Source organism: Thamnophis elegans, chromosome 3 (assembly GCF_009769535.1).
Source record: "Thamnophis elegans isolate rThaEle1 chromosome 3, rThaEle1.pri, whole genome shotgun sequence".
In the NCBI taxonomy this organism is placed as follows: Eukaryota; Metazoa; Chordata; class Lepidosauria; order Squamata; family Colubridae; genus Thamnophis; species Thamnophis elegans.
Window position 1 is genome coordinate 38,831,271 of NC_045543.1, and position 12,005 is coordinate 38,843,275.

General features: G+C 38.3%; 1 protein-coding gene across 1 annotated transcript in view; it reads right to left on the reverse strand.

Moving 5' to 3' along the window:
- Positions 1 to 12,005, reverse strand: part of KPNA1 (karyopherin subunit alpha 1) — a 48,435-nt gene that overhangs the window by 5,305 nt on the left and 31,125 nt on the right. Inside the window, exons 9-10 of the mRNA XM_032213172.1 lie at positions 9,495 to 9,658; positions 5,554 to 5,632 (exon numbers count right to left, since the gene is read on the reverse strand). Of these exons, the coding sequence (XP_032069063.1) occupies positions 5,554 to 5,632; positions 9,495 to 9,658 (243 nt within the window). The remainder of the gene's footprint in view (positions 1 to 5,553; positions 5,633 to 9,494; positions 9,659 to 12,005) is intronic.

Genomic DNA, 12,005 nt, shown 5'->3' on the forward strand with positions numbered 1-12,005 from the left:
TAATTCTCCCTTAAGTGGAGCTCATGGCAGCAAAATGGGCCATTCCCAAGTTCTAGGATGCTTCTTCAACTATAGCCCTGGGGATCCTCTTACAGCCCCTCAATTCAAGTACTAACTAGGTCCACCTCCAACTAGCTTTTGAGATTAACCAAGAATGGCTGAGGGCTATCATGCTGTGGCATCAGAAGTAGCACTCTACGCTGATGTGTTTGTTTCTTTTTGCTGTTTACCAATGGTTTATTTTGTGTGTGTGTGTGTGTGTGTAAGTGAAGATTTGGAACTGTAAAATTCAAAACAATGGAATAATAACGGATATTAAAGGGAGATACCACCCAAAGTGCACATCAGATCCATTCCATGTACTGTATATACTCGAGTATAAGCCTAGTTTTTCAGCCCACTTTTTGGGCTGAAAAAAGCCGCCTCGGCTTATACTCGAGTCAGTGAAAAATTTGCCCGAAATGGAGGAGAAAAAGGGGCGGGGCCATGCCGCTGGGTGACACTCGTGAATGGCCCAGTGCCCCTGTGAGTTTCCCCTCCCTCTGTGTCAGTTTGCCGCGCAGCGCGCACCGCACCATCCCCCCTCCTCACGTTCTAATGTAATGCAGGGCTGTCTTACGATTCCCCTTCCTCCCCCTCCTGCCGCTCTGCAACGATGTCCCACCTCCTCCTTGTTATGGCAAGCAGCCACATAGCGATGTCCCACCTCCTCTGGTACAGTGATCCAATGATAGGAATCACTGTGCCGTGTGTCATAGGAGGCGGGACATCGCTCCCGCGGCTGCACGGGACATCATCATCACAGCGGGACATCAGCATCATGAGGTGAGTGAAGTATTTCATTGAATACACCGCTAGTTTACTGTTTTTCTTTGAAATAAATATTCAAAAACATTATTGGTATCTATTTTTATTTTTGAAATTTACCGGTAGCTGCTGCATTTCCCACCCTAGGCTTATACTCGAGTCAATAACTTTTCCAGTTTTTTGTGGTAAAATTAGGTGCCTCGGCTTATATTCGGGTCGGCCTATACTCGAGTATATACGGTAGTTCCCTGGCAGGTCTGAAACAGTACACTTGCTTTGTAGCCCACAACACCACATGCATCACACAGCCAACATGCTGGCGGCAGAATAGAGTTTAGATTAAATGAAACCTACTCTGCTCATAGCATCGTGAAGTATCTTTGTGGATGTGCAGGCCTGTGCCTTCTAATGCTATTTAAAAAAAAGATTTTAAAGTATAAAACGGGAAATTTTTTGTTAAGCAAATGAGCATTGTAAGCACAGAGCAGTTCGTTTTATGCTGTGCAGAAATGTTTAGGAGGCAAAAAACTCTGCAGAGAGGATTTTTACACCTAGGCAGAGCTTTCTGTGTTTTGATGGAGCTTGGGCAGGGGCAGCAATCTTGCCCATTTTTTTTAATACAGCTTTTGCCAGTGTGTATGTAATTATAAAAATATTGGGTTAGGACTTAAGAGGCATTTGCAGAGAAGCTCACTGGGATATTTTGAAACTCTCAGATCAATCAAACTCAGATGTTTTGTTGTGAAGATAAAATTAAAGCTGAATATGTCATGTAAACCATTTTGAGCTCCTGGAGAAAAAAAATCTAACCAATATATTTTCAAAGAAATTCTCATGGAAGTATTACCATAAGCATCAGTTGAACACACAGTTTTATTTTCTAACAGCCAGCCACCGCCAGGTTACCAACACTTCTCTCTACGTGCTAAATCTGCTGCTTGAACTTGAACTGTATATCTATGGCAGGTTATGCTGACTGGCATGTGCCACACAAGTTATATTACAACAGAGGAAAGGACTGTGGACTAGGATTTTGAGCTTAACTGATTTTTAGGTAGCCTACATTTTAAAAAAATGTTTGTATATACAGTTTTGAATGGAACTTATAATCATAAGAGAATGGAAAAACATATACTTGCAGATAGCTAGCTAAAGTCTTTGCTACATCTGCCTAAATAACAACAGGATAGGAAAGAATCTGAAAGCAAAACCTTTCAGTAAAACAAATTTACGTATCACCATGATATGATGGCAGGGAGTACAGGAGAGCCACAGGTTTGACTGGTTATCTGACAGCTGTACTGAGCTGTACAGAACTTTTTATCTTATCCCAATTCTAACCCGAATTAAGGGATTACAGGATCACAAAAACAGACGAGACGTAGTTGTTAAAAAGGACTTAGGCAAGATCTGAGAAACAGAAGAGCACTTAGCTTAAACTGCTTCCAAGCAAACTTATGAAAATGGTAATCAAAGAAAAAAAGAGCTGCTACATAAAGGAAAAGCCTCTCTGGAGGAAAACCTAAAATATTTGGAATGTAAACAGACATGTGGATGGAGATGTATCAATCATCACAATATACTCAGATTTTCAAAGTGTCTTTGATAAAATTCCTCACTGACCTATCCTTTAATGCAGTGGTTCCCAACCTTTCTGGCTCCATGGACCAGTGGCAGCAGCAATGGCATTGCATGTGGATGGTTTTGTGCATGCAACCTATATTCTGCGCATGCAAAATCTAGATCCCACATATGCACAAATGAAGTTCTGCGCACTCGCACGCTGCTTGAATAGCCTAGTTCCCAGCAGACCATGGACTGGTATCAATCTCCAGACTGGAGGTTGGAAACCCTGTTTTAATGGATGATTTATAGTTAAAAAATAAAAAACAAAGAGTAGAATAAATGGGCAAATTTCCAACTGGCAACTAGAAAATACTGGGAAAGGTGTGGTGTCAATTCCTGTAAAAATAAGAATATTTAAAATGTGCTAGGATAGCAGATTCAATGTAGTTCAGAAGCTGGAACATCATGGGAAGTCTGGGGAGATGTTTAAAAATGATCCAATGAATGTAATGAAATGGGTCCGCCTTATTCTCTTATTGAATACATGAAATATTAGCTAAAAAGTATCATTTAAGAAGGCTCAACATATAATAGCTTTTCATGTAGCTGATATGCCTTGGCCATTTTCAAAACAATAATTTTCAACCCAAGTAGCATGTACACTTAACTGTCAAACCTTAAAACCAATGCTTAAACACCACTAATCAGAATATTATAAAATATTTTATCAAATGCTTGGGCAAATGCTTGAGTCAAATATTAATGAATGCATACAGCAAATAAAAAACTGATAATAATCTATGTTGATCTTTGGTAATTATTGGCAATTATGATTTAAGGATTGGGTTAAGATGATGGAGGATACAGAGTGAAAAAGAAAATGTTAGCCTGCACCACTTATACTATTGATCAACATCTAAATAGCTTTTTCTTGAATTCTAAGCATGCTGCATTCCTTCCTTCCCAAGCAATGATTGGAATAAATTTGGTTACAGGACAATCGACTAAGATAAATCAGAGATATCAATAATATTGATTTATTGACCAACTAATGTATTTCTAGGTATTAGAGAACCTCATAGACTTTTCCAGTCTTTTACTTGGAAATAACAAGCATATTTATGGATATAGATCACATTATTTGATACTCAACCATTCACCTGTTTAAATACCACTATGATCAGATTATTTACATTTGTAGTTTCATTTTGAGAAACAAGAGCATGTTCGGAATCAAATGTGAAATAACTAACATTCCTGTGTTTAAAAAAGCAGCTATCATCAAGGAACACCTACAAACATAGGTAGTCTTATGCAGAGACAAATGATTGGGTTCATTTCAATAGAACTGTCCAATAACTTTCCATTATTTCAGGAAGTTTTTGAAGTCCTAGTTTAATATTAGGAGCTTATTGAAATATTTTTGTTTTTGTTTAAATATTTCTACACCATTTATGATACATGATGAATCCCCAGGCTTTGCAGAGAATTCAAACATATATAGATCTGGTTGAAAACATCTGCTCAACCACTCAGCAATGGACTATTTTTAATATGCTACCATGTTTCCCCGAAAATATGACATGTCCTAATAATAAGGCCATGCCACATTTTTCAGGTGGGCAAAAATATAAGCCCTCCCCCGAAAACAAGCTCCCTGGACAATGCCCCCCCTCTGGCCAGGTAGAGTGCTGCTCACCAACTTAGCCGTATCCTGAAGTTGCCAAGCTGCGGGAACGCTTGGCACCTTTGGAATACTGCTAGGTTGCTGAGCAGTGCTATGCCCAGCTGGAGAGGGGGGGTTGCCAGGAGCCTGCTTTCTTGCGAGCGGGCTCCCAAAGAGCCGGGCACAGCCTCAGGGACGAACGGCTGTGTTGTGCTATTGCAGCAGTGCAACACAGCAGCCATGAAGTGACCACACTCATGAGCAGCCACCCGGCAAACCCCCTTTCCAGCCGTGCACAGTGCCATTCCCTGACTTAGGGCTATCGCCAAACTGTGTGAGTGCCTGTTTGCCGCCACCTGGCTCCCGCAGCTTGGTGCCTTAGAAATACCAGTGAATGGAGCTCTGCACAGCTGGAGAGGTGGGCTGCGCAAGCGGCTGTTCCAATCCCGCTTGCACACCTTCCAGCTCACGATGCCCTGGCCCAGCTCTCCCTGCAGAGCCAGAGCACCTCTGCTGCCACCGCCACCCCAGCATGGCTTTTTCGGCGGCTTCCAAACTGAGTCTTCCGGTAGTGGCCACTCTGGGTGTACCCTCTATGGTTGTGGGCCGCCTGCCGACAGAGCATATTTCCAGAGCGTACAACCATAGAGCGTACGCCCAGAGCGGCCACTGCTCATGCATCTTGGTGATACCCCTAAGTTCAGTGAATGGAGCTGTGCCCGGTTGGAAAGGGGGTTTGCTGGGTGGCTGCTCATGAGCATGGTCACTTCCTGGCTGCTGTGTTGCACTGCTGTGATAGCGCAACACGGCTGTTCGCCCAAGGCTGTGCCCAGCTGTTTGAGCCCGCTCACAAGAGAGCAGCCGCCTGGCAGCCCCAAAACAAAAAGCCCTCCCCTGATAATAAGGCCCGAGCCATATTTTGTGGGTCAAAAGAAAATAAGACCCTGACTTATTTTTGGGGAAACACGGTAATAAGCAACAATATGGGTGACTCTCACAAAAAGGAAAGCACATACAGCAAAGAGTAAAGAATAAGCTTGGCCCTTCCTCCGCCAGCTCACATTTTTATGCTAATTTTTATTCAAATTCTATATAAAAAAATAACATTCTTCAGGGTTAAGTATTAATTCAACAATTTTGTATTTTGTTACCAAGAGATGAACAATATGAATATGCAATGCATATTTACAGATAGATCCTATTTCTAAATCTTTAAGAAGGAACGTACCAGATCATATAAAATTATTTATGATCTAAAGATTTAACTGCATTTCAAACAGATAAAATTAATAGGGAGAGACATACCTATTCCGCAAACTATGTGTCTCAGACTCTGTAAACTAATTTTCAGCAAAGCTCAAAGCACTGAAATCTGAAGTACGATAAGTGAACCATGTTGCCTTTCGGGGGGAAAAACTTGTCTTTTTATGATGTCCCTCAGATGGGCAAATTTACTTCTGTTCAATGACTTGTTTGAAATGAATACATTAGGTTCCTGTATGAAATATTAATACCTGGGTTTGGATATCATCTCCTGTAACAATATTCCCAACTGCTCGCAAGGCAGGTGATATCACTTTGTAGTCATTGTGCCTAAAACAAGAAAAAGGTGCAGTTTAACAGATGTAATACTCTGTTATAATCAAGAAGCACATAAGTAATCTTAAACACGTAAGACTCCCCAAAATCCAAACCTGATTAAAAAATACCACAAAAGAAATTATTACTAGACTGTAAAATATACACAAGTGTTTATTCAAAGGTAGATATATTGTGATGATTGCTATGTGGTGTCAGTTTTTATACTACCTCTTTTCAATGAATATTCATGAACATATGACACTGTAGCATTTCTGGCTATGTTTTGCTTTTGGGTTGTATGTAATAGTAATATTGAATATCGCTTATCATAACATTGCTGTACAGTTGTTAACAAATGCTGAAACCAAATTTGTCACATTCCTTGAAAACGAGTCATGAATGCTTAAAGAAAAACTGGGTATCAAAAGTAGACAGAGCTACATTGCAGTATGAGAAGGGACTGTGTGAGTCCATATATAAAAACTATATATAGCTTAGAGATTTAAATTACCAATAATTAAAAAATACAAGATGGGGAATGAATAAGGATCTAACTTCTACTGTCAAATGGGTAAACCATGTGTAAAAGAAGTAACATATCCAAATTCAGAACTTTAAAAAAAAATACTATTTTGTACTTTGGGAGGAAAAAGTCACTGAATTACTCTAAGGGGAGTCCAGAGTCCAATGCAAGCAAATGTTTAAACAAATTCCTGTTCTTTGAATCAGAAATTTTCACTTCTTATGATGTCACAACATGCGGTCTTGATACTCTGAGACCGCCGTTGACAGTTTTGCCGCTGGATGGTCCATTGAGACCTAAACTGTCCCGTAGACACGGTGATCAGGAAGACAAAGCCTTCTTGGTCTCAGGGACATCGCAAAGTTCCCCAAGGGAAGTGCTTCAAGCCGGCAGTAAACAGGCAGCCCCCAGGCTGATGAAATCAGGACACTCCGGAAGGAAGTGAAAAGAGAAAGTGAGTCCATCTGGTGAGGTATTTTTTCTATTTTGCTAAAGACTGCCCAAAGAAACGTTTCTTTAAAGCCAAATTAGATCCTTAAGCAAAAGAACTGAGCGGCGAAAATAATCCTAATTGGATCACTGTGGAAAGTTTTTTTTCTTTGTAACTATTTTTTGTGGATTGAAGTGCTCGCAACGTTTTTCATCTCTCCTCTTAAAGTGAACGGATTGATTTTTTCTTCTGCTTTTTGTTGCTTTATTTTTTGACTTCTGGATTAAAACCTTCCTTCTTATTTTAACAATTCTTCCTACTACTTGTTATTAAATCACACTAAAAGAAATCTAAAGAACTTTGTTCCCTATAAGCCAGAGATAAATATTAGAAGGTGAAAATTAACAGTGCCACTTGGAGGTCAGAGGCTGGGTTTTTTGAAACAACGTATCTCTTTTCTTTCCTTATTTGACTTCACTAACTTTGTAGCTGAAGGGTTTGCAACTTGTTTACAGAAACTGATAAAGAAGCAAGGGCACAAATTGTTTTCACAGGCGCTTCTGATAATTATTTTGGCAGGGGAAAGAAAGGGGGAGGGGAAACAGAACCCTTCTCCTTTGAAGATCATAAAAGAACTTGTGTTCAAGTCAATCTAAAATAAAAAATAAAAGAGGCCTGGAAGGCTAGAGTGGCAGTCTCTATTAGTTTCTTTTCTTTTCTTTTTTCTTCTGTTTTGGAAACATGGATCAGTACTCAGATGAAGAAACCTTAAAATTCCAAAATATCTTGGCTGGAATTCAAAATCTATTGGAAGGATATGGGAGAATTGAGAAGAAGTTGGAAATACTAGTCTTCCTCACAGCAAAAGATAATGGGGTTGGAGCCCCAAAAATTAAAGGGCAGAATTAAGATATAGAAGATAAGACAATAGATGAATTTATTAATGGAGCAAATGGGTGAAAGTGGAAAGAAGGGAATATGAAAAAGTGAATTCGACGAATTGGAGTTCTACCCGAGATTCCAGGACACAGAAGAAAAAAAAATACTAATGATGATAGACATAAGAGAAATTTTTTCAGAAGCAAGATTGACAACCAAAGACAAGACAATTTTAGTAGCAACTGGTGGGCAATGAGATTATCTGAGAGACCCTTCAAGCAACAAAGTGCGGAGAGAAGTCTATAAAAACCTTATAAAGGAGATAAAAAGAAGACTTATACAACAATTGGCAAGAGAGATAAGACTGTTTTGTTACTGGAAAGATATAGGTTGACAATGAAAGTTGTTAATAAAAAATCAGTTGATTTTGGTGATTAATAAGTAGGAATTTTGTAACTCTTGGATTGTTTTAGATTGTTATCAAATGTTTATTCATTAACAAATAATTAATTATAATAAAAATAATAAAATGATAATGGATACAACTTAATGTACTGGCAAACTAGTAAAAGAAATTTGGATATAAATTGCAAATTGCGATCTGGGAAAAAGACCTATAAATGTTAATGGTCATTGTTTAACAATATATACATGCTACGGTATTGGCAAAAGTAACTTGGATATAAATTTTAATCAGTGAGTTGGAAAAAAAAGGGGGGAAGGTTTAGAAATTTTATTAATTGACTTTTACTTAAAAGATGTTATAAAGGTTTAATGTTATTGGAGGATTTTTTGAAATAGCTAATGAATGCCATTATGTGGTTGTGTCTTTAAGTATGAATGATTTGAGGTAAAAGTATGTTCAAATAATTGTAGTCAAATGAGAATTGTGGTACATTGATAGTAAGATATAGAAAGATTTTTGATTTAAAGTGTATAATCTAATATGAACTATAAGTAATGACTGGAAGAACTGCACGAAAGTTATCTGTAACCAATCGACACGCTTTCTACAAGATGTAATGAAGGATGATTCTTTTTTTGTGTTTTTGTTCAATTAAAATAAAATAAAAATTTGAAAAAAAGACAAAAAGAAATCACTAAAAATATAAGCACCGCTCTATACTTTCATAATTTACCAGTTCATTTGGGAGCAAAATGGATTTTTTTTTCTGAAATGTATAAAAAGATTCAACTCAGTCTCTTTGTAGGTCTCCTACAGTGTAAATATAGTTTATGCTTGTTTAGTATTGCATTTCAGAATGTTAAGCTATGTGATCCAGCGTTAATTACACACGAACATAAAGTCAATAATTTTTCACATTAAATTTTGTAATTTTGGGAGAACAGAAGATGCTGTCGGATGAGGGGAGGGAATCATATACGTACAAAAACCATATGAAGCTCTAATTTATTACTTCCATTCCTCCTTGGCCAGTTGGTGGATGTCTGCTGTTTGTATGTGGGAGGTGTGTAGATATGCATCAGCTTAAGCAAAATGTGACTACATTGTTCTCATTAAAGCTACAGTGTTAACCAAGGATTCTTTCCATGCTATTCTGTCATTTAGTATAGATAACCGTCATCCTTAATTGTTCTGAGTTTATTATCTCATTGAGATGTGTGCAGTTCCCCCAAAAAGCCTCCAATTGTTAATCTTGGTTACATGTCCAACAATGTCAAGATGCCCCTTCCCAGCTGTTCATGAACTGTGAAGCATAAGAAGGAAGAATTGTTTATGTAGGCTTCAATGAGTGGCAAAAAGAAGACTGGGCAACTACAAGAGATATTGCAAATGGGCAAGTTTTACTTTCAAATAAAGACCTTACTCTGAAAATTATTCTTCATCAAGATCACATAGATAGAAAAATGTGCTGTAAAGCCAAGTTGACTGCTTGTTTAAATGCTATTCAAAAAGGAGACACTGGAACCAAATGAATCAGTCACTGAATGTGAAGCAAACATTGATTCAATCTTACATTGATATAGGAAACAGAATGACTTAATGAAAAATCATATGTACTTGATCTAAAATCCCTTACATCAACAGCTCTACAAGTCTTCTGCACACCCCAGCATCAATCACAGCCTGAATTTTATCATTGGGTCCATCAGACAAGTAGGAGAGAGCCCAACATGCATCTGCTAGAACATCTGTATCATTAACAAACAGCAGCCATGAGAGTACACTCAGACAGGGTGACACCTGCAAAGGTAGAAAGAGGAAAACAATTAATCAAATGGTTTCTATGAAAATGACTCAATAAATGCTTCTTACTCACAAGGTTGCTAAAATTGAATTCTTATGTATAAAAAGAGTGCTCCACTATACATCAAGTTTAGATTGTACAATTGAACCAGTCCAAAGATTAAATAATTGTAGTGAAAAAAATGTATGTAACCATTGGATTATCACTGTTGATTTTAATATTCTGAAATTAAGAAGAATTTCAGAGTTTCTACTGAAAAAATAAACCAAAATTTAGAAACAAATTCTCCTTTCAGATTTTAGCAAACTGAAATACGTATTGCTTATGATATGACAAATTGCTGGTCCTTTAAATGCCTGTCCATTTAGGAATACATTTGCATTTTGTATTTGATTTTGCATAACACTTGGAACCTTACAGAGGTAAACAAACTTTTTGTTGGGAAAGGACTCCTGCTTTCCATACACATCAAAATTATTGACTTCCTGTCTAAATTCCTAATGGATAATTGTGGCTTTAAAACAAACCACAGATATAATTACCAGTATATGTTGATGAAAAAGAAAAAAGACGTATCAAAAGTTTTTAGTTTTTAGTCTCTTGGAATACATTTTTAAACAGTAAGAATGGTGGAAATTTGAATGCTTACTCTGGAGTAAACAGGCAATAGAAAAGGGGACATTCTGACTCTCACACTAGAACAGAAATGCAGCTTCTAAACTCTTAAGACTATATAAATTAACCTATATTTTAAATTAATGCAATTATTCATTAAGACAGTTACTCTTATCCCTTGACCATTAGGTTTACTCAAAAATGTTTTAAGAGGAATTCTGTCAAATAATTTTTGAAAGTTGAAATAAATGATATTGATGAGGCCATCTCCAACCATGCTCCTCTTGACACTCTCAAAAATTTTGCTGATGAAATCAAGATATACTGTATTACATTTACAGTATTCCCACATTGGGTTTTCCCATTCCCCCAGTTATACAGCAGCTTATATGTAATATTTTCCTCAGGTAGACAAGTTACTATGTGTTCTATACATATCACAAACTCCTCCAGTCATCAAATCATCAACTATATGGGGGAGTGTTCTTGGTATGTGCATTCATTATCCAAGGATTAGGATTCTCCTATGGGAACATCTCAGTCTTCTTTGAAATTATTGCCCGGCTCTAGCTCACACGCTTCAGAGAATTCAAGGGCTTTCCAAACCCTTCCAAGACTCTTTCCTAGAAAATCTTCAATCCAGTGACAAGGCAACCCCCCATCCCAACATGTTCACAGCTCAATTCCGGAATGACTTCAGTATGAATCCACAAAGCTGGAGAAATCTACAAGGTAAGACAAAATAGAAGCAAGGCAAGGCACAAATACCAAGGTCCACCGTCCTAGGTCTGGAGACAGGGTTCAAGGCAAAGGCAAGTCCAAGAGGCAGATCCAAGAGTCAAAGCACAAATCCAGGGTCTAAAATACATGGTCATGGTCATGAAGCTCAACTAAGAGGTTGATAAATGCTAGATACCATAATAAATACATTGTTCCCAATGTTGTTTCCCTCCTCCTCCTGCACTAAATAGCCGGCACTCAGTGCAGCCCATTGAGAGGGGGCTGTAGCTTTGTAAATGGGCTGACCTCCATTGCTCCTTCTCTTCTCTGCCCTGCATGCTCTTGGGACTGGATGGAGGAGGCAGTTCCTTCTCCTCCTTGCTGGCTAGCTGCAGCTGCACACTCTCTCCATCTGAAGCCTCAGGGCTGTCCTGCTGCAGCTGGGCCTCAACTGACTCATACTCAGCTGGAAGCTCATCTGATCGCTCCCTGTGATTGCTCCACTGTGTTTGGACTTGTTGCTCTACTCAAAGCCACTGGCCACCTCCGGGCCTCTCCATATGACATGCCTGGGACCGGCTCATCTTCCTAAGCCTATGACTTAGGCAGATGAGCATAAAACTGACATCCTGTGCAATATACCAAAAATAAAGCAGGTATTGTTGGCAAGTCTGGCTTAGTTTAGAAATGTTTTTATTTCACCATAGGAGCTATGCTTTACCTCCTATGATATATTTCTATAGAGTTTGGACCCCTGTCTTCTTCCATGTAGATCTCTTGTTTTTCACTCTGAAAAAAATCAATGGTTTTGAATAAGTTGTCAAAAAGGGAAAGAAACCTCCAGTTGTTTCTCAATTACTGTACTTGAGGTGCTTTGTACCCTCTATTATTAATAATGAGAAATTGGCCACTTCTTCTCTGTGCAGGAGCCTATTGCTATTCTGAAGAAATATTCCAGAAAGATTACTTATAGGTTACAGAAAAACAGCAATAATTGGTACAGCTGAG